The sequence below is a fragment of the Boleophthalmus pectinirostris genome, unplaced genomic scaffold (genome assembly GCF_026225935.1).
Source record: "Boleophthalmus pectinirostris isolate CB_2022bp ecotype Guang Dong unplaced genomic scaffold, ASM2622593v1 HiC_scaffold_16, whole genome shotgun sequence".
Taxonomy (NCBI): Eukaryota; Metazoa; Chordata; class Actinopteri; order Gobiiformes; family Gobiidae; genus Boleophthalmus; species Boleophthalmus pectinirostris.
Genome location: NW_026571095.1, coordinates 3443771 through 3466428, shown reverse-complemented (window position 1 = coordinate 3466428; position 22658 = coordinate 3443771). Strand labels below are relative to the sequence as shown.

Genomic DNA, 22658 nt, shown 5'->3' with positions numbered 1-22658 from the left:
GATGGACTGGTGCATCCCTAGGTCCAGGCTGTCGTTGTGTGGAGACATTTTAAATATTTGGCCACAAGGAATGACTTATTTATTATTTGGAATTGTTCTGTGATGTTCAGTGTCCAAATTGTTTCCCTTTATAATATTTGTGAAAGTCTAAGCACAAAAAATGACATGGCATCATAATCGTGTCCAGGCGGCTGTGTACGTCAGGCTCTAGAGCATTAATGTGGACATAATCTGATCTTAACAACACAGGGTTTATACTAAGTGGCCTTGACAGCAACAGTGTGGGTCACTTCTAACCAGAGTGTGTAAAACCAGACAAAGCTGTTTGTTTTGAACATTTTTACAAACATTTAAAGATGTCTGCCCCAATCCAGGAGGAACAGGAGTTACCTTCAAACTACACTGGTAAGTAGATCGCAGTACAAAATAAATAAATACATTGGTTAACACAACTTTGACTATTTGATTATATACTGTATATGGCATTTTAACATGGATATCCTTTCTATGAGACTTAGAAGTGATTTTTCTGTAGTGATAGTTTCACATGAAACATCAAATTGAATGTAATATTGTCAAGGTTAGTTAGAAAATTCAGTCTTGGTACAGGACTTTAGACATTATAGAACACCACACTTTTTCATTTTTTTTTTACTGTTTACTGTTGAACAAAATGTATTCTAAACTTTTAATTGATGTGTGTGTCCACCTTTGGCAGATATAACAGCTGAACACACTCGTGGCTCGTTCTTTCTACAATACAAATCAAATATTCTTCGATAAGTTCTTCCCAAGTCTGTTGCAGAAGTTCCATAAATGTGTGACACTTGTAGGTTGCTTCAGTCTTCTGTCCCAACATTTAAAAAGGAAAAAATTAGCATTTCTACAACTCTTATATAAATACTGGTATATAAATATACCATGACTTTTTAAGAACAATTTAGTTTGAAATTCATATAAACTACAAAAACCAAAGTTGTAATTGGTACTTTTTTGGTTTAAAGACTTGAAATGACTTGAAGCTCAAAACAGACGACTTGGACTTGACTTGGACTTATGGGCCAGTGACTCGAGACTCAACTTGGACTTGCCTGTATTTGACTTGGGAACACTTTGGACTGTGCCAGTTTCTTCATGTAGGACTTCTTGGAGAGAATCTTTTTTAAGATATTAAGATATTTACTCTTCCAAAATTACTGACAAATGTGTTTGGAGCTATAACGTTAGTGCTTAGGGCAACTCTCTTCCCTAAAACCATAAATAAATAGAGTAAACGTATTAAATTTAAATAACGGTAGTATTTTTATTTTTTTTTTTTATCTCACGTGCTCTCAATTACATGCAAATAAAATTTGTCTGTCAAGAAAAAAACAAAAAAACAAAAAAAACAAAGCCTGAATTTCATATAGCAACCACAGAGGTAAAAAAAACAAAAAACAAAAAACAAGATGAAATCAAATAAATGAAAAACATGTAGTTAAATTATTATGCTAATTTTTTTTTTGCTGCAGACAAGTTTTATTTTTTGGTCTCAGATGGGCAATATCATTTTTTGTCCATCCATGAGGAGATGAAACTGTTCCAAAGCTACATTAACAGTCCTAACAGTCATATGATCCATGGAGCTTCATGAAATGATTTTTTAAATAATTCGGTTCCTGGACATGACCATGTTTGTGCACACAGGTCCAAAAGGCGTCATCACAGACTGGAGGAGGTTTAAGTTGGACAGCGTGGACCAAACTGTTCCCCAGAAGAAGAAAGAACTGCTGCGACAGATGTCCACCCCCCGAGAAGACGACAAGGACAGAGCCAACAGAAAGGTCCCCGCAGCCTCTTACACAAACCCAGACACAACACACAACACAGTTTACAACATGTGCAAGTTACATGACAGTGTTTTAGGCAGGTTAACACACAGAACAAATAAGGTTCATCATTGTTAAAGACGTCTTCTGTCCCGTGTAGTTTACCCAAGAGAGTGTAGAAATGATTGGGGGGGTTAAGGTTCGATTGCTTGTTTTTGCAATTATTCTTACAAGAAATATGAGCACACTTACAAATTACAAACATTTTATTCTCATTGTTAATAGACAGAGGTGGGACTTGCAAGTCGTGACTTAGACTCAAGTCAGACTTGAGGCACTATTTCTAGGACTTGAGACTTGACTTGATAAAATGGACAAAGACTTGGGACTCGACTTGGACTTGAAGGACAGTGACTTGGGACTTGATTCGGACTTGAGGCCTGTGACTTGAGAAGACTTGATGTTTCTCCTAAATATATATGTTTTATAAAATAATTTTCTCTTTTCTGTTGATAAATGCAGTGCTGAATTTTAAAGGAACAAACTGGAACATGTTTGTCCCACTTCTGTTTGTTACTTTGAATGTAACTGAAGTACTGTGAGATGGTGTCATCAAATGTACTACAGTAATATAAAGTACAATACAGTAAAACAGAGGGAACTACAGAGAATATGATCTTTCATGACAAAATAAATGTTTAGCACTTTTAAATCTGAAGTCTTTCTACTCTGACTGTTATGATTTACACTAAGATCCTGACAAGAAATTTAAAAAGGAAAAAATGACATTTCTACAACTCTTATATAAATACTCATATAGAAATATACCATGACATGTTAAGTACAATTTAGTTTAAAAGTCATAAATTCTAAAAATTCTAAAAATCTAAGCAGTACTTTGGTTTAAGGACTTGAAATGACTTGAAGCTCAAACCAGATGACTTGGACTTGACTTGGGCTTGTCTGTTTTTGACTAGGGACTTGACTCGGACTTGAGGTCAAAGATTTGAGACTTACTTGAGACTTGCAAAACAGTGACTTGGTCTCAGCTCTGTTAATAGAACGAGTGACCTGGTATAGTCTCTATATAAAAAAGGAGTAAAATTAAACACTGCATTTATCAACAGAAAAGAGAAAAGTATTTTCTAAAAACATATATATTTAAGAGAAGCATCAAGTCTTCTCACATGCCTCAAGTCCGACTCAAGTCCCAAGTCTTAGTCCATTTTAGTCTCAAGTCCTAACAACATTGACTAAAGTCTGACTCGAGTCCAAGTCACGACTCACAAGTCCCACCTCTGGGTACTTGGCTCTCAAAGTCCTTTGACACAACCTTAAACCTAACCTATTTTAAAGGTGCACTGAGCAACTTTTCTGGTCCATCACCTGCTTGTCTCCATGGAGATCTTACTGTTTTGCCTGGAATGTTTCATGGTATGACATTAAACACATCTATGTAGCATTAGTAGTGTTTCTATTGCTCAGAAATAAAATAATTCTCTCAGTGAATAGGGTCACCTTTCCATAGATCTGACCTGTAATGTAGCCTATAGTTGTGTCCCTTGAGATAGATAGGTTTAATCTTTACTGTGGAACATTCTAAACAAAGCAATAACATTTTCACAAAGACAAGCAGGTGACGGACCCTCCACCAGAAAAGTTGCGCAATGCCCCTTTAAATAAACCCATTTTAAACTGTAGTGAAGTGTGTGTGTGTCGTTTCCAGATGAGTGTGCAGGAGTACGAGCTGCTTCAGGAGGAGGACGAGCACAGTCTGAAGAGATACAGGAAGCAGTGCATGCAGGAGATGCACGAGCGCCTCAGCTTTGGGCCCCAGTTTGAGACGGTGCAGGAGCTGGAGAGCGGGGAAGCCTTCCTGGAGGTCATCGAGAAGGAGAACCAGCGCACTCTAGTGGTGGTGCACGTGTATCAGCAAGGAATCACGGGTCTGTGCTTTCAAAAGAGGCGCATTTTCTAACTTTTCTGGCTTTTCTCCATGGACATGTTACTGCTTTGTCTGGAATGTTTCACAGTATGGCATTAAACCTTTGTATCTTCATGGAGACCAAACCAGACCAAGTTACAGGTCAGATCTGTAGAGAGGCGACCCCGCTCACAGTCAGAATGTTGTTTTTCTAGGAGTTTTTGAGCTATAAATCCACCTGTAATTGAATAAATGTAAAGTAGAGTAGTTTAAAGTTATACTGTGGGAAATTCCAGGCAGAGCAATGACGTATCCATAGACACACACAGGTACCGGACCCTCAGATATAAAGTCACACAGTCCACCTTTAAGTAAATATCGATGATAAAAGATAATATCGCTGGTTTTTGGATGCTACTGGGATGAAAATAAATGTTACTCTAACTATGATTTATAACTTCATTTGTCATGTTTTTAGACGGAGAGCATTACAGGTTTGTTTTGCTTCTTCTCTCAGAGTGTGAGCAGATGAACTCGTGCCTGGACTGTCTGGTTGTGGAATATCCCAATGTAAAGTTTTGTCGCATTGACGCCGTGGCGACAGGAGCAGCCGAGCGCTTCTCCTCAGATGTGAGTGAACAAAATCTCTGCTTTATGAGTTACTTCAATGTTATAATCTATCTCCCATACATTAAAAGTAGTGTACTCCATAGCAAATTTGACCTATAACCTGACCTGTAACCTGATGGCATCACCTGCTAGTCTCCATTAAGATAAATATTCCAGCCAGAGTAACATCTCCCTGGTGTACTTAATTTTAAAGGAACGAACTGGAACATGTTTGTCCCACTTCTGTTTATTTTGAATGTAACTGACGTACTGTGAGATAGGGTCATCAAATGTACTACAGTAATATACAGTACAATACAGTAATATACAGTACAATGCAGTACTATACACTACAATACAGAGGGAACTACAAAGAACATGACCCTTCATGACAAAATAAATGTTTAGCACTTTTAAATCTGAATTCTTTCTGTTCTGACTGTAATGATTCACACTAAGATCTTGACCAGACATTTAAAAAGGAAAAAATTACATTTCTACAACTCTTATATAAATACTCATATAGAAATATACCATGACATGTTAAGTACATTTTAGTGTAAAAGTCAAATAAATTCTAAGAATTCTAAAAATCTAAGATATATTTTGTACTTTGCTTTAAAGACATGAAATGACTAGAGGCTCAAAGCAGACGAGCAGGTGGCAAACCTTCCACCATAAATGTTACATATAGTATCTTTAATACTAACAATAGTTGGTGAAAATTAAGGCTACTTTAGTGGGCACTACTGCAGTTGTATACCTCAAATTTATTCATAATAGGGTATCAAAAATCTAAGTAAATCATACTAAAACTAATTTCAAAACTAGATACTCTTTTGAGCAGCTGTAAATACTGCAAAAAATCACATTACCACGACAAATTTGCTTTTCTAAACATGAGACAGCGTAATTCTGGTATTGGATTTCTTAATATCGAAATCAAGTTTAAAATTATGGTATCATGACAACATTTAGTTCATAATAATTTATTCATTCATTCATCACAAGTTTCATTTCAGATCCTTACTAAAGTGTAACTGTCTCAGGTGCTTCCAGCCCTGTTGGTGTACAAGGCTGGGGAGCTGCTGGGAAACTTTGTGGCGGTCACTAAACACTTTGCAGAGGAGTTCTTCGCTACAGACGTGGAGGCCTTTCTCAATGAGTACGGCCTGCTGCCAGAGAAGGAGTTCAAGGCCTGTGTGGAGAGCCAGGAAGCAGAGCAGGTCGAATAGAAAAAGGCTCAAATAATATGAAGATTTGCAGCTCAGTTATCATTTCAATCATATTGTGTTTGTTTTGTTATCTCGAGAATAATGCATTTTGTTGAAAACTAGGCCAGTATTTATAATCAGTTTGAATGTTTAGGCAAACTAGACATTTGGGAGATCTCCTTATGTGCTATAATTATGTTATTTGACCAGCCAAAACCACAATTTTACAAAGACAAGTGGGTCTGGAACCATATCCTGTCCCCCTGATGTTTATTAGGTGTGACTGACAGGTGCTTTATCCAATCAGAGATGCACATGGCGGTTTAGGGAAATAAAGTAAAATAAGTTATATATTTTGTTCCGACTGGTACGAGAATTTTTGAGAAGGGGTGTCTTCAGCATTTGAGAAACTCATTATATAAACTGGTGGCTGTGGTTGGATCATCTCAAGGTAGAGTGGAGGTTTTCACACTCTATGGTCCGAACTGGAAACTAACTGAATGTAGAAGGGACTGGCTGGTTAGACAAATAATTGTGTGCATAATTGTTGATATAATTTATACATAGATAACACTGATAGCTGAATATGCAGTAATGATGGATGCATTTGTGCAGCATTTAAGCTTAAGGCTTTGTATAATGAATACCAATTTAAGAGTTGGTACATAAAAATACTAGTCATATAAATACTATGCTGTGATTAAGAATACTGCCGTAAACTGTTACAATAAATACATATAACTCCCTGATTTTTTCTTTCTTAATGTTGTCACATTTTGATGGTTTGGTGGTTTGACGGTAGGTTCACTGAGTGGCAGTAATGGCAGTAATGAGACGCAGATAGATTCACGCTGTAGAAGTAGAAGAAGAACACGGGGCGGCCATGTTTGTAGTCCATCTCCGCAGGGACTTGGTTTACAACACGATTCTTTTTTCTTCTGGCCGTGATTTCGGGAATTTGTTTGGTGTTAACGGATCAAATCAGCTCGGAACCTTGTTAAGACACTGAGAGGAAGATGCAGGATGACGCACGCTACCTCAAACGGTAATGTTACGCTTTTATACAGATGTGTTTTTAAAGCCGCGTCTCCTGCTAGCTTCTGCTAGCTTCTGCTGCTATCTCTCACAGGTCATGACTAAATGGCTCCACTGTTAGATCATATTCATAATTTACTGTAAGTATCAGACATAACGTGTAATTTAGACTATACATAACATCTCACAGTTTTTGGTTTAACAGTTTACAAAGCATGTTATAATATGATGCTAAATCAAGTGGCTCCATAGATACTTCCCATATTAGCATTGAAAACGAGAGCGGCTCATACTTTACCAATCTGCATTCTCTTATCTCGTGTTTTGACATAAATGACACCCGAACCATTAATAAATACATAATAACATGAAAACGAAACAATAATTACGATTCAAGACTGGACATCTAACTAAACTTTTAGCTGCAAGATCTGCAACGGTTTTCTGTTCATCAGCTAGCATCAAAGCTAGCTTTAAAAAGATGGCATTAAACTTGCCCCTTGATATTTCACACAAATGTAAGTCATATAATCATAGTGAATAAGTGAACTGTGCATTCATCTGCTTATTCACGTTTTATTAAACATGTGTCATTTGAGGTTAGCATGTAGCAGCGGACCTTTAAAAACAGAGCTAGCATCTGGGCGTGTCACATTTTGATGTGTCCAATGGAATATCAATCCACTGTGGCAGCCAGGCATTATCTTGTCAATCTATGTGAAACTAAGAGTTATTAAAAGTAGATGCCCTCGTTAAGTAGTTGGAGTAGTAATTTGCAGACAAAACTTAAACCTTTGTTCCTCACAGATGGGAGATTATTTTATTTAATTTATTTTCATATGAAATATCCCAAAGAAGAATCCTTTTAGACGTAGTCTGTACTCTAAGTATTTATAAAAACACATTCAGCCATTATTTTGTGTTTGCCTCATTTAAGCAGGTATAGCTGTCTTGTATCTTGCCTTACTGTGTGTTTTGTTTCACAGCAAAGTGACTGCTGGCAGTCTGGATGTCCACCCCACAGAGAAGGCGCTCGTGGTGCACTATGAGGTGGAGGCATCCATCCTGGGAGAGGACGGAGGGCCAATGCTCGGCGAGCGCAAGGAGGGACAGAAAATGTGAGATTTTGTACTTTGCTAAAGCAGAGCTTCATTTGTGCGTTTTCTGAATTCTAGTCGTGAGAAATAGAAGGCTACAGTATAGCATTGTTATGATACATTACACCTGGTGCAATATATTGACTAACCATTAAATTGTTTATGAATATTTAATTTCAGTGTTGTGTCCCTTTTAAGCTCAGCCCATAGACTAAAGCAGCAATACCACACATGATTAACAGTAGACTACTGCACTCAATTATTTACACATAAGTCGACATAACAGTATTTCCTTTTCAGCTAAAATTTGTTTTCCTTTTTTCTAGTGGACCAAGGTTGTTTTGCATCAATCATATGGCCATGGAATTTCAATTTAGTGTTTTCTATATTGTTTTGATAATTTTAACAATTTAAATGTTTAATTAAAGAACAAAAATGGATTTCTGTTTACCTGTGTCTTTCTGTAGTATCCGTGTGAAGAGTCTGAGCCCGAGCACAGATGTGGGGGCGCTGGCTAAAAAGGTGGTGGAGGAGTGCAAACTGATCCCAGCCTCACGCCTGCCGCAGGTGGAGCAGCTGCTGTACTATCTGCAGAACCGCAAAAGTTCCCCAGTGGAAGGACGAGGTCTGGAACTATCATATTGTCACCATAGTCATTTACTCGATGATGTAGTTTAGAGGTAGAAAACTTTAGTCTAATTGTGAGTGATTCTTACATGTTGTCTGTATGCAGGGGAAAAGAAAGAAAAAAGGGTTGCAAAGCCCAGAGAACTGGCACCATTTGAAGGGATGGAGGTAATATTTTATCATCTATTAACTTGCAAGTGGACCTACTATATGTTGCATCAAAAGTAAACAAAACATCTCTTTTTGTAGTTGAATGAAGAAGCCAGTATAACTAAAGTTGAGGAGTATGTTGAACTTCTGTATGAAGGCATCCCAGAGAAGATCCGAGGCTCCGCCCTTATTCTGCAGCTGGCCCGTAACCCTGACAACCTGGAGGAGCTGCTACACAATGGTATGAGTTCACATAATAGAGTTAGAGAAAAAAAACATGGAAAAAAACAGTTTCTAGCATGGAAATCTGCCATGTTTGTGGGAGTAGGTCAAAACTCTTGTAAAGATACTGTATATTAGCCAAAACAATGTCAAAAGTAAAGAAAAGCGCAGTGGGACTAGTCCATAAACTGCTGGGTCACTTCTGGTAAATACGTCTGTCACTCTATAGTGTCAGAAAACATTTGAATGAACACAAAGTTTAGTATTTATCTATTCTCATCTTAAAATCTCCATTGGTTTAACACTAGGCTCTCTGCATATTCTATGTTGTGTGACATCACAATCCCGAGCTCTGTAACAAATCAATACAATATGATTCCCCCCCCCCAGATATTAACGCATTTGTTTGTATTATGTTTTTCTGCACAGAGGCTGCTCTTGGGGCTTTGGCCAGAGTTTTGAGAGAAGACTGGAAGCAAAGTGTGGAGCTGGCAACAATCATTATCTACGTCTTCTTCTGTTTTTCCAGGTTTGTAGCTGTCATAGTTAAAAGGAAATCATGAATTGCATTCTTTTATTTTTTTTTTTTAGAGGTGGGTAGAGTAGCCAAATATTGTTTGAGTTACTTGAGTAAGTTTAACGTTACTTCAAAATGAATATTACTCAAGTAGGAGTAAAAGCTGCTTGAAAAGTACAATTTCTTTAAGTTACTCTAGCAAGTATAACTGACTACTATGAATGTTTGATTATTTTATGGACCCTAACTGTGTTTTTCTCTCAGTTTCTCACAGTTTCATGGAGTGGTGAGTCATTATAAGGTGGGCGCGTTGTGCATGAGTGTCATAGAACATGAACTGAAGAGACATGATGTGTGGAGAGAGGAGCTGCGTAAGAAGAACAAAGCCTATATCCTTTTTATACCTTTTACTTTAGGCTAATTTCATATTCCTCTGACTGATATGGAGTATTAACTATTTTCTCCAATATCTCATAATAACTGGCCTTATATATGATCCAAAAGTGATAGTAACTTACCGACATATTGCATAGTTATTATATTTTCTAACCTTTTACATAAATCAGGCTCGGTTTTCAGGTTTAAGGCTGCACAAAATATTGTAATTGAATCAAAATCACAATTTTAGTTGGTGCAGTTATCAAATTGCAATGGCTGCAGTGACTTAGATGTTGGAATATACTTCGCAAAGAACAAAATATTTATAGAGAAATTTTGTTGCACTGGTATTTGCACTGAATTCCATGGGATTCTTGTATTGGTGCATCAGTTAATATTTTAGTCTTTTCTCAAATATTATTAGTCCTGGAGTTGTTACAATGTGCAATACAACAGAAAACAATTCACAGTTAAAGTTTTTTTTTTTTTTTAAATATCAAGGATATAGTGTACAAGTTGTGAATTTTTTTTAAACCCTTAATGGTGTTTTCAAAGTATACATTTTTGAAACTTGTTAACGTTAACAAGGTATTACATAGTAGTTCAAAATTGGGCTAATTCGTATGTCTCAAAATTCTCCTTAACTGCATTGGTTTACGTGAGTCAGCTCCAGAAAACGGTTCCCTTCGACGAGACCAAGACAAAGCCACAAGAAAATACCAGAGCCTATTGGCCAAACAGGAACAGCTGCTAAGAGGTTGGTGTTTAGTGTAAAACTGTATTTCAGATAAATACAATATTATTATAAGTATCCATATTTGAATCCCCTTAGTGTCTCTGTATCTGTTGCTGAACTTGGCGGAGGACACGAGGACAGAGCTGAAGATGAGAAATAAAAATATCGTGGGTCTTCTGGTCAAAGTTCTGGAGCGGGATGACGAGGAGCTGCTGGTTCTCGTGGTGTCCTTCCTCAAAAAGCTCTCCATCTTCCTGGAGAACAAGAATGACATGGTGAGACTGGGACTAGAGATTTTAAGGAGTAACTGCAGATACATTTTCTGTTGCTATTATCAAAATTATATAAAACATTAAAGCCTATAGCCTATTGACATGGAGATGAGCAGGTCAAGTCTGTGGAGCAATATAAAGAACTTGGCTAAAGTTGTCAAAAGTTATCTCGTGACTATAATATTATGTGAGAGGGATTTATTTAACAGGCCGAACCCTCTCACCTGTTGTAGTTTCAACTCAGTCTAAGTATGTGTGACTTGTGTATTGCAGGCGGAGTTGGACACGGTAGAGAAGCTGTCTCGTCTGGTCCCCTGTGAACATGAGGACCTCCTGAACCTCACGCTCCGATTGCTCCTCAACCTATCCTTTGACTCCGGACTCAGAGCCAAGATGGTGGAGGTGGGACTGCTGCCCAAACTCACCGCGCTCCTGGGTAAGAATCAATATGTAAACATAAACCTTTAAAAGGCCCATATTACGTTATTTTCTGATCCATTTATGCTGTTTCTTCATCAAAAACAGACCTGGAGTTGTGATTTGTTTCATTCACACATGTTTAATACATAACCCTGCACATTTAGGATGACTTCTTTGCTCAAACAGAAAGCACTCTGTTCCACCTAGTGATGTCATGTGGTAATACAGGAATTGCTCTCGAATTTTTGATCGCTACTGGACTAAAGGCAAAAGATTAGCCTAATTCATCGGCCAGTTCCACTTTGTGGAAACCTTCTGACCTCGCAGTGTTAGAATTAGTTCGTTCGACGGTATGCGAGTACTTTTTATCATTTAATCAGTTGCTGTTATTTGGTCGTGACGTATGTAATGCGCCGCTAACGGGGCTAACTGGTATATTAAGCTTTTCCCAAATCCCGTAAGAAGAAGGGCAATAACGTCTTTCCCCTTGATGAAATTCACCAAACATTCTCTTTGTTCCGGCTTTAAATTCTCAATCTCAGGAATCGTTGACAATACAGAATATATGGCTCTTTGCTGATTGGCTGGTGCCCAGAACTTACACTTCTGGGGTTTTTGCGAACCGTATTTTGATTCCTGACCTGGAGTTGCTGGAGAGAAATGAAATTGAGCAGGGGCACTAGGTGGCGCCAGCCTGGCTAACAAACATAGCTGTTAACTTAAAAACTACTGCTTCTTGACATCACACGATGAACAGAGCATTTTGAGCTTTGGAGATGTAACAGACTAATAAAAAAGAGTTACTCAAACATGCGTGAATGAAACAAAACACAACTCCAGGTCTGTTTTTGATGAGGTAAAAACATTATAACATAAAGTTCGCAAGAGTAAATTTTGTGTAAACATAGGACTTTTAAGAGCTCATCTCAATCACATTGTAATTACTGCGGTTAAATATGCATTATTTTTACATTATTATTTTATTTTCACATTGTATAACTTGTAGCCCTGTTGCCTGTTCAGTAATAGTGAATTATTTTGTAGTATAGGTGTATACATTTTCATGTGCAGGAGACTTCTAAGTTGTAAAATGAAATTTGTATAATGAGATGCAATATGCTATATAAAAAGTAGGTACTTTGATAGCCCTCACGCTCTCCTTGGGGTCATATAGATAGTGACTCAGTTTTAGTCATGATTTCCTTTTTAAATTTGAAATGATGAGTTGTGTTAAGTTTCAAATCTATACAGTTTCTTGCACTATTTTATTTGATTAAATGTCTAACCAGCTCCACAGAACAAGGATTATTTCATTCTATTCTAAATGCTATACCTGATTTGATGTGTTTTGCAGGAGATGAGAACAACAAGCAGGTAGCCATGCGCATCCTGTACCACATCAGCATGGACGACCGCTTTAAGGGGATGTTTGTGTACACGGACTGCATCCCTCAGGTGGGTCACATGACTCTGGTACAGTCCACTTTAAAGGCTCCATGTGTTAAACGTGTCTTCGTGTGTGTAGCTCATGCAGATGCTGTACGAACATGGAGAGGAGGAGTTTGAAATCGAACTCATCTCCATCTGCATCAACCTGGCAGCCAACAAGAGGAACGCACAACTCATGTGTGAAGGTAAACTGTCTGTCATATACAGACCATAGACTGTAAATGGACATGGTTAACCCGGTGGTTGCCACGTTCCAAATAGGAAGTGTTCATGGAGGCGCTTCTCGCTCTATTGACTCCAATTTCAATTGACTTTATATGGGAAAATTGTCACCCCACTCTGTAAGTACTGTATTTTTCAGACTATAAGTGGCTCCGGAGTATAAGTCGCACCAGCCAAAAAATGTTGTAATGAAGTAGAAAAAAACATGTAAGTCACACTGGACTATAAGTCATTCTTTCTGGGGGAAATTTATTTTATAAAATCAGGGACGAGGAACTGACATTTCATCTTGAAAGGCAAGTTCTAGTAATAACAATAGAACAGAGAACAACAGACTGAATAGGCGTTAATATGTTAACGTAACATATGAACAGTTATTCAGATAATTATAGCATAAACAACATAACTTAAGTTTACCAAACTCTCCATCTCACTCCAAATCACTAAATCCATTGAATTCTTCATCCACGGTGTCACTTCTGAGCAACTCCGCGGGAGTTGGAGAACTGCAGGAACTGCAGGTGGCATGCACAGAAAACTGATACACAAGCCTAGAGCTTCCCGCGACTGTCAGTCTGAAAATTTTAATATATATAAGTCGCACTGGAGTATAAGTCGCCCAAACCATGAAAAAAGTACGACTCATTGTCCGAAAAATACGGTACCCATTCTACATGATCCCGGTGTTTTTATTTCACAATCTTGTCTGTAAATAAATTCCTTTGCCTAATATGGCTCCAAATTTGCCCCTATTACTGCTAGCATCATGAGGTTCATTTGACTGAAGCCGAACACTATGGGTGAACTCCCATAGTACACTTCTTTATACAGTGTGTGGTTCAGATTTAGTATTCAAAGGTTTTGTTGTCTCTAGGCAACGGTCTGAAGATGTTGATGAAGAGGGCTCTGAAAATGAAAGACTGCCTCCTGATGAAGATGATCAGAAATATCTCTCAACACGATGGCCCCACTAAAGCATTATTTATTGTAAGTTCTATTTACCTACATCGACCTAAATACACACTCAAAATTAATAATTATGAGGATTTTTATGGGACAACAACAGAAAGGAGAAGTTAGTGAGTGAGTGAGTGATCTGAAAATTTAGTATTTTTAAGTATTTATATGTAAAAAGGCAGGATAAACTCATGATCTATCTTTTTATAAATATACACACATGTGAATACAAAGGGTCTATAAAAGCTATGAACATGTTAAGAGTCACGGGGAACAGTTGAGTACCTGCTGCTTCTTTTCATGGTTTGAAGAACAGGTACCTCATCTTTAGACCTCAGATTTAGTTTCATGTGGACAGGCACAGAAATGACAGAGATATTGATGACTTAAAAAGACCTTCTCACTTGATAAACAACAAACCTATTATGAATGTAATGGCATAACCTGGACCTTGTGTGTGCATCAGGATTATGTGGGGGACTTGGCGGCAGAGATCCGTGCGGAGGAGGAGGAGGAGTGGGTGGTGGAGTGTTTGGGGACTCTGGCCAATCTCACCATCCCCGACCTGGACTGGGAACTGGTGCTCAAGGAATACAACCTGGTGCCCTACCTCAAAGACCGACTCAAGCCCGGTAACAGATCATGAACACGCTGTACAGACTTGAATACTTAGATGTTTTAAGCCTATGTAATCTCATTCAAACAACAGTCCTGTATTATGCAAAGGAAGGGAAAGTCTTAAGTTTTAAAATGTGGAAAACACACTCTAAACCAGGGCTCTCCAACCTGTAGCTCGGGAGTGACCAGTAGTTCTCCACAACCTTACAAGTAGCTCACCAAAGGACTCTAATTTGATTAATTACTGTTGTAAATGTGTTATTTTGAACTTTATGCACTAATAAATGGATAATGGTTTAATGTTTTATAGGCAGGGTTTCTCACAGCTACAATGTTCTGTTAAGTTCTCATTAGGCTATTATGATTATTTCCAAACATATGATGACAATAAATGCACTGACAGTATTTTGAATGTTAAAAAACTATAATCCCAAACCATAAGGTGAGTGGAAAGGGTTAACATTTCATATTTAGCCCTAAAAGTCTGATAAATTCTACAAACGTAGGTGCCGTAAAGTCATGGAAAATGCACTTTAGCTCATGAAAAAGTCATGGAAAAGTTTTGAAATTTTGTCAGTGAAAAAGACTGGGAATCCTGTATAGGCATCTAACTATACAACACGTAAGACTTGCCCTCTTGTATTGACTGAATTTCGTGTGACTGCTAAAATGAATAGCTCTCCTGCATTTTTGTTTTGTAACGGTAGCTCACCAAGTCCAAAAGGTTGGACATCCGTGCTCTAAACCTTTTCTTTTAAGTCAGTCATTTCACAATCAGATCCAAAATAGAATATCGCAGAATGAATGCATTATGTAACTTTTCTGGTAGAGATATTCACCATTTGCTTGTTATCATGAGGATGTTGCTACTTTGCCTGGAATCTTACACAATATAGCAGGGGTGCTCTATACGTCGATCGCGATCTACCAGTCGATCACCAAGGTCATGTGGATAGATCGCCGTGTCTTAGTACTCTTCTCGGACTCGATCGCGTTTGGACTCGGTCTTGTCTCTCACTCGAGGTCTGACACTCAACAAGTGTGATCATATTTCATTACGGCCGCTGCTGTTGGTAATAAACTTGTAGCGGGGTGCAGGAGCGTGTGGGGCGTCTCAGTGCAGCCTGTGCGCTCATTTGAAACCCGCGGAGACTCTACGGCACATCACAAACACACACGCTCCCTATGCACGGCTCGTCTGCGACAGCGTGTGCCCTCGTGTACCAGCGTGCATCACAGGGCAGGTTCAACTTCCTAAACATCCTACCTGTCCATCTGCCTCACGTCAGCACGCTGCCCCTCGCCTTTTCCCGCTCTCACTCCTTCCTGCGTACAGCGAACACAAGCCCCTCCCACAGTGCGGCTGATTAGAAGAGCAAGACCAAACGTGAAGCAAAAACCAGTCTAAATTTGTGTTCCAGTGTTGGCACAAAGCAGGTCTACAGCATAGAGCAGATCTACAGAACAGACCTACTGCCACATTTGGCTGAAGTTTGCACAGATGCACAAATGCATCTTTGTTTGTCACGATGTGCGTTTGGTTTGATAAACGTGCAGAGGCTGGTAAATATCACTGCAAAACCAGAAAAGAATGCAACTCCAGTTTGGAACTTTAAAAAACAGGTTTAAAAATCTTACCTACTTCCTTCACTTTTTTTACAGTTTTGTGTAAAGTGCCAGAGGAAGTTCTCTTAAAGATGGGGTTCTCAAACTGTGGGTGAGGGTCCAAAAAGGGGGCACAGAGTGTTTCAGTGCAGTTTGCTTTGCTTTGTATTAGGTAGATCATTTTGACTTGGTCATTTTGTAAGTAGCTCGCATGCTGAAAAAGTGTGAGCACTCTTGCAATATAGCGTGAAAAATATCTACATTGGACTAATGAACTTACAGGTGTTTTTATTGTTAAAACTACCTTGGAAGACTTGGATTCTGATAATGAGCAAGGTTGCCTCTCCACAGATTTGACCTGTAACCTGGTTGTGTCACCTACTTCATTTCTCTATGGAGATCTATAAGAATTGTACTGTGGAACATTCTTGGCAAAGCAGTGACATCTCTATGGGAACACCAGAGAAGTTTGTAGTGCATCTTTAAAACAAAAGTGCAAAAATCAAATGTTACTGCAAAATACAATTTCGTTTTCATTATTGTAACGATATCCAAATCTCTCGGTACGATATTATCAGGATATGCATCGCACGGTACGATATTTACTGCAATATTTTGGAGATGCTGATATAATTGTAGATGGGACACTTTTTTGCTTTTAAAATACCTGGACAAGATTTTGGTGTGAATTATTCCTGTTAAAATCTCAAGAATTTGAGTAAAAAACATATTTCTTCATGCTGTCTGCGCTAAAATGAATCATGGGATATGTAGTTCCCCATGTTTATAAGCTGTTACTACTATAAAACCATGAATTTAAGCAAAGAAACTTGTAATTCGATATATTGTGACAGCCCGTGATATTATTGTGAGACTGTTGATAATACAATATTACGATATTTTGTTTTTTGTTACATCCCTATTGACACGCCTTTCTTATTTTTAAATATGTGCAATGCAAAACCAAAACACAGACAGAGCATTAGTAATCATTATAGTGTATATATAAACTCAGAATTCCATGTCTTCCTGGGTTTACGTTACATCCATTACAAATTGCTTCCAGATAATCTGTAATCCAGAACGTTATATATTTATTTTCTTTGTTTTTCTTCTTGTTTTCAGGCTCTGCTGAAGATGATCTGATCCTGGAGGTGGTGATCATGATTGGAACGGTTTCCATGGACGACGCCTGTGCCGCCATGTTGGCCAAATCCGGCATCATCCCGGCGCTAATAGAGTTACTGAACGGTGAGACAGCCTGTTCTTTGGTCAGGGGGTTTTAGAGTTTAGAAATATTGATATTAAATGTTTTTTTTGTTTTTTTTTATTCCTTTGTGCAGCCCAACAGGAGGACGATGAGTTTGTGTGTCAGATCGTGTACGTCTTTTATCAGATGGTCTTTCACCAGGCCACACGAGACGTCATCATCAAAGACACACGTATCCTTGACTAACTGTGTGTGAGTAATTAATACCATAGAATTGAAATACCCGCTTTTTAAAATCATGTCCAAAGGTAAAATGTACAATGAAATGGAAGTAGAAATAAACCTGAAGCATGGTGGAGATCTGTTCTTCCCTAACTGTGCTCTCAGAGGCTCCTGCTTATCTGATCGACCTGATGCACGACAAGAACGCTGAGATCAGGAAAGTCTGTGACAACACGCTGGACATCATCGCTGTAAGTACAACACATATACTCAGATGCAACACACAAATACTTATGGTTGTCAAAAGTATTGAAAATCAGACACTAATCAATACTAAAACTAGTATCGAAACTCATTTGAACAGGTTTTGGTACTAAATAAATCACATTCACAGGACAGAATGAACCTTTCCTGAATGTTTTTAGAATGATCTTGAGCTGTATCTGAACAAGTATAAGAGCACATAGACTAGTATTCACACATGGACACTGTGAACGTACCTGGATTACTGAGGGACTACACACATATAAGACCACATGGGATATAAAAGAAAGTACTATTGATTTAATGCTGAAAGTGACATTCTGTTGTTTAAAATAAAGAGTGTTTTTTATTGTCATTGTGGTGTCTGTATATGTAATGAGTCTATTAGTACTGAAATGAAGTTTGAACCACTTGCTTTACCTGCAGGAGTACGATGAGGAGTGGGGCAGGAAGATCCAGTCGGAGAAGTTCCGTTTCCACAACAACCAGTGGTTAGAGATGGTGGAGAGTCGGCAAGTGGACGAGTGTGAACCTTATCTCTATGACAACGACAACGACAACGACCGCACGGACCTCTTCTACAGCGCAGGTATGTGACACACTTGGAAAAACACTGAAACCTTTTATTTTTTTAACTGCTTTTGAATCTGCTTTTGAATTAAGAATGGAATTGCAATGATTAATCGAATTATAAAAAATAATCAGAATTGTATTTGGATAAAATGTTTCATTTTATAAGATATATGATTATATTGATAATAATCTGAACTCTACAGTCTCTGAAACACAAACAAACAAAAATTTTCATAACAAAGACAGTAGCATAGACTTGGTTCTTACTATTTTCTTTTTAGAAGTCTTCAGTCACCAATGAAACTTTGCTCTGAAATTCTAAATTGACTACAGAAATAATCCATATGTCTGTGCAGATGGGATAACTCCAGGAGACGGCTCGGTCAGCCCAGATTTCTTTGGAGATTTTCAGCCGACCAATGGAGACCTGCACCTCGGGTCAGGATGAGTGAAACCTGTTTGTTGTGTAGAAAGTACAGATATCTGCTCTAAAATGTTGTAGAACTATAAAGTATCCATTGTAAATTTTACTCAAGTGAAGTAAAAATGTTATAGTACTTTTACTTTTACCTTCCATCACTGATGAGCAGTTCCAGTGTATTTTTTACTATGGTTAGAGACGGTTTGCATCATTTGCAACATTAAACCAACTTCACGTTTCATAAATATGGATTTGTGTTCCAGGGATGGTCCAGACGTGTTTGACCAGACCACCTCGTCTCCGGGGCGACCAGTCACAGCGTACGGTTTCAGACCTGACGAGCAGCCTTTCTACAACTATTCTTAAGCTTTCTCCACTAACAGGCCCAATCACTCCTTATACTCACTATGACTCCTGTTGACTGTAGATACACTGCACCACGAGCTTCAAAACTCCCTCAGACACGACTTACTGTTTATCTTAGAGGTTAAAGTCGACACACTAACATTTCTACATATGTGAATTTGGACACAGCTGTTCAACTGGGCTATTGTAATCTCTTAGACTTTTGCAAAATTGCTTCACACTTAATTCTATGTCTGTGCCAATTCTAGACAACGTTTATTTAACACTTAAAGGCCCTGTACCTGATTTTTACTGTCTTCAAAACATGAAAAGCAGAACTAGGTTCATCTTAAATAGTTTGCTGTGGCCCGAAATCTTTCATAATGAATTCTTAGGATTCTATTTATTCACCACAGTGAGTTTAGAACTTTTCACAACTATTGACCAGAGTGGACTTTTGTCGTCACAGTAATTCTAACAGCAACTAGCATACTAATGGCACACTTCCTTGTTTAGGACGATAAAAACGCTTAAGCATACACTGGTCTCAGTTTGACCTTAAGAGCTGAGTTTACAATCAGAGTCTCTTTAAGGCATATTGATCAAACTTATATATGATATGAGTAGGGATACACTACAATAGTAATATATGAAACACCGACTTGCATTAGTTTGACTGTGCGGTAGAAATGCTAACCACTCTGCCACTGCATAGAATGTTGCTGACCCCTTTTTGTAATGAAGAACTCCCCAAAACATGTTCTCTTTATGTTCGCTGTGTCCTACCATCGCAGTATTAGTCTATTTCTACTTATTGTTTTTAACGAATCTTACATTTCTTTATCATTTCAACTTTGCAAAAATGTCACTGGATAATTGTGAAACTTTTAACACTGGACGTAATCTGAATTTTGTGTGACACTGTAGTAACTTTTTGGTTGGGGGGGTCCGTCACCTGCTTGTTTCTATGGATACGTCATTGCTCTGCCTGGAATGTTCCGTATGACTTTAAACAGCTCTAATTTGCATTTATTTAATTACAGGTGGTTTTACTTCTCAAAAATACCTAGAAAAACAGGCATTCTAATGGAGCGGGGTCGCCTCTCCACAGATCTGACCTGTAACTTGGTCTGGTTTGGTCTTTATGAAGATAGAAAAGTTTAACGCCATACTGTGGAACATTCCAGACAAAGCAATAACATTTCCATGGAGAAAAGTATTTGACAGACAATACACCGGAAAAGTTACACAATGTGCTTTAAGGTCCACATATTGGCTGCTGACTAAACATGAATAGACATAGTTAGTGGTTATTTAACCCTTTTTGATACATTTATGTAAGACTTGGCCAATCTTACTATGATAATGGTTAATGTAGTAACACCTGCTTTAATGGGACAAAACTAACTAATCACTGAATGCTGAATCCTGGACTTAGACTTTTAACTATTAGCTAACCATTAAAACTGCACTGTGTAACTTCTGGTTAGGGTCCGCCACATGCTTGTCTCCATGCAGATGTTATTTCTTTGCCTTGAATATTCCACAGTAGGACATTAAACATATCTCCCTTGCATTTGTTCAATACATGCATCACGAATTTTGGACTTCTGTTCAACGCACAACTCATACTGGGAAGGATCCTCCGAAAAAGTGAGCACTCCACTTACAAAATGTTCCCTGCAAACTCAGGATGATTTCTTAGACAAAGGCTTCCTTATTGGTCCTTCCTGTGGATCAATCCTGCCCATTGTCTTCGCCTTTCACTGTTTTTCAATTCCGTTGGGAAGGGAAACAGTTTGAAGGGAGGTTTGCAGTCACACATCTGATTCTCTTTTGCATTTATGGAGTTCCAGTGCCCATTTTCCGCTGTTAGGATCCAACAACCACACAATTACGATGTCTGAATCCCAAAACTAAAATATGACAATATCAGAACCAGAAACAAAAGTGATATGGTTCAAAAGACTTGAAAAGATTGACTTTGTCAATAGACGCATCCCACTGGGAAATCAAACATGGCGGATTGATGCTCACTTTTTTTGGAAAATCCTTCCCAGTACGTATTGCACAATGACCGGAAGTGCAAAATTCATGATGCTTGTATTACAGGTGCTTAAAAAAATCTTAAACGTGAATTCTTATCATGTGCAGGCTTGCTTCTCCTTTATGATTATTCTGTTATTGTTGTGTTATAATCCAGGCAAAACAGTAATTTCTCAAGCAAATGGCAGGCCGTCCACCAGAAAAGTTACACAGTGTCCATGCACCTTTAATATGTGGTCCTTAAACTAAAGCGTTACCTGTTTGAGTTTTTTTTTTTTTTTTTTTTTTTATATTGTGAACTAAATATCCAGATATTACTGAGAACCGTAACTAACTAAACCACTAATGTACAATGACATTTTGAAAGTCTTCTCTATGTTTTTAGTGAATGTTTACACATCTTTGACTTTCCAGCACTGCGGCAACGTACTGTACTGTGCCATTTAAAGAACTCTATCTTTAATGAGGGGGTAGTATGCAAAATGGACTGTTAGAGACTTCATGTTATAATGTTGTTACCTCATCAAAAATTCATGCATGTTTGAGTAATCTAGTGATCTCTCCCGGGCCCTATTTGAATCCTCCTGACAGTAGCTGTAAGATTCTGTCCAATGCTCTGCCCACAACGTCATAACAATTCTGCAAAAATCTACAAAAACATTATACAAAACTGCACAGTAAAATCAGCTCTGAAGGGGAGAGACTTAGAGTGGAGAGCAAGCATTTTCAAACAATAAAAGGTAATCTGGTGATCTAAATATGTTATGTGTTAACAGTTAATACCCCCTCTTTAATATGACATATATTGTATTATTATTTATAGGCATTTTTGCACACTTTAGACTGCATGTTATTATTATGTTATTATCATGCAATAAGTTATTGTTTGTATAATGTATGCTGAGTTTTTTTTAATTATTATTATTAAATATCGTTGCTTCTATCCTCACTGATATAAACTGAAAACATGTACCCGGACATACATTTCTGGTCTTATTGTATGTTGTTGAAATATAAGAAAAGACATTCCAAATAAAACATGTAATATACAAAAGGACTTGTACTTATGTTCCTTCTGTGTGTTTTTTTCATTTGATTTTTCTACAACTGACATATAAATATTCATATATAAATATTCCACACCTTTTTAAGTACAATTAGTATATAATATAAATTCAGTATATCATATAAATTGCTAAAATCTAAGCTATATTTTGGACTTTGGTTTAAAGATTTGAAATGACTAGAAATGAGCCCAAAGCAGATGACTTGGACATTTATTTATTTATTTATATTATTTATTTATTTTTATTATTTATTTAAGCAAGATAAAACAAGATCAACAACACGAACAAAAAAACAAAACAAAAACAAGGATTTGTACATGTACTATACTTGAAAATGTATATGGACTTGACTGGGACTTGACATGGACTTATGAGCCGGTGATTTTGAAACTCGAATTGGACTTTTCTTGGACTTGGGACTTGGGACTTGACTTGGACTTATGAGCCAGTGTTTCAAAACTCGACTTGGGACTTGGGACTTGACTCGGACTTGACTTGAGACTTGTGTACTGACAGAGATTGTGTTATGTGTCTGCTGCCCTCTGCTGGCAGAAGTGGGAAATGAATAGTCAACATACAGTAGATGTGTTAATGGACTAAACTAAATTATCTTTACATAAAACTACTATATTTTAGAATAAAAATCCAAA

The 22658-nt window shown here is 37.8% G+C and overlaps 2 protein-coding genes across 2 annotated transcripts; both read left to right on the top strand.

Annotated features, from left to right (window-relative positions):
• The first annotated feature begins 356 nt into the window (after positions 1 to 356).
• On the top strand, positions 357 to 5576 carry LOC110153376 (phosducin). The gene is made up of 5 exons (XM_020917256.1): positions 357 to 405; positions 1687 to 1823; positions 3535 to 3754; positions 4250 to 4362; positions 5391 to 5576. The coding sequence occupies exons 1-5, from the start codon at positions 357 to 359 to the stop codon at positions 5574 to 5576; spliced, it is 705 nt and encodes a 234-aa protein (XP_020772915.1).
• Positions 5577 to 6459: 883 nt separating this feature from the next.
• Positions 6460 to 21995, top strand: LOC110153350 (kinesin-associated protein 3). The gene is made up of 20 exons (XM_020917225.2): positions 6460 to 6600; positions 7577 to 7708; positions 8155 to 8312; positions 8421 to 8482; positions 8564 to 8705; positions 9116 to 9215; positions 9468 to 9592; positions 10240 to 10338; positions 10414 to 10592; positions 10863 to 11025; positions 12364 to 12464; positions 12535 to 12643; positions 13555 to 13667; positions 14104 to 14269; positions 16986 to 17111; positions 17204 to 17302; positions 17458 to 17543; positions 17983 to 18145; positions 18486 to 18567; positions 18814 to 21995. Exons 1-20 carry the CDS (start codon positions 6572 to 6574, stop codon positions 18914 to 18916), a joined length of 2337 nt encoding a protein of 778 aa, XP_020772884.1. The 5' UTR covers positions 6460 to 6571; the 3' UTR covers positions 18917 to 21995.
• Positions 21996 to 22658: the final 663 nt, after the last annotated feature.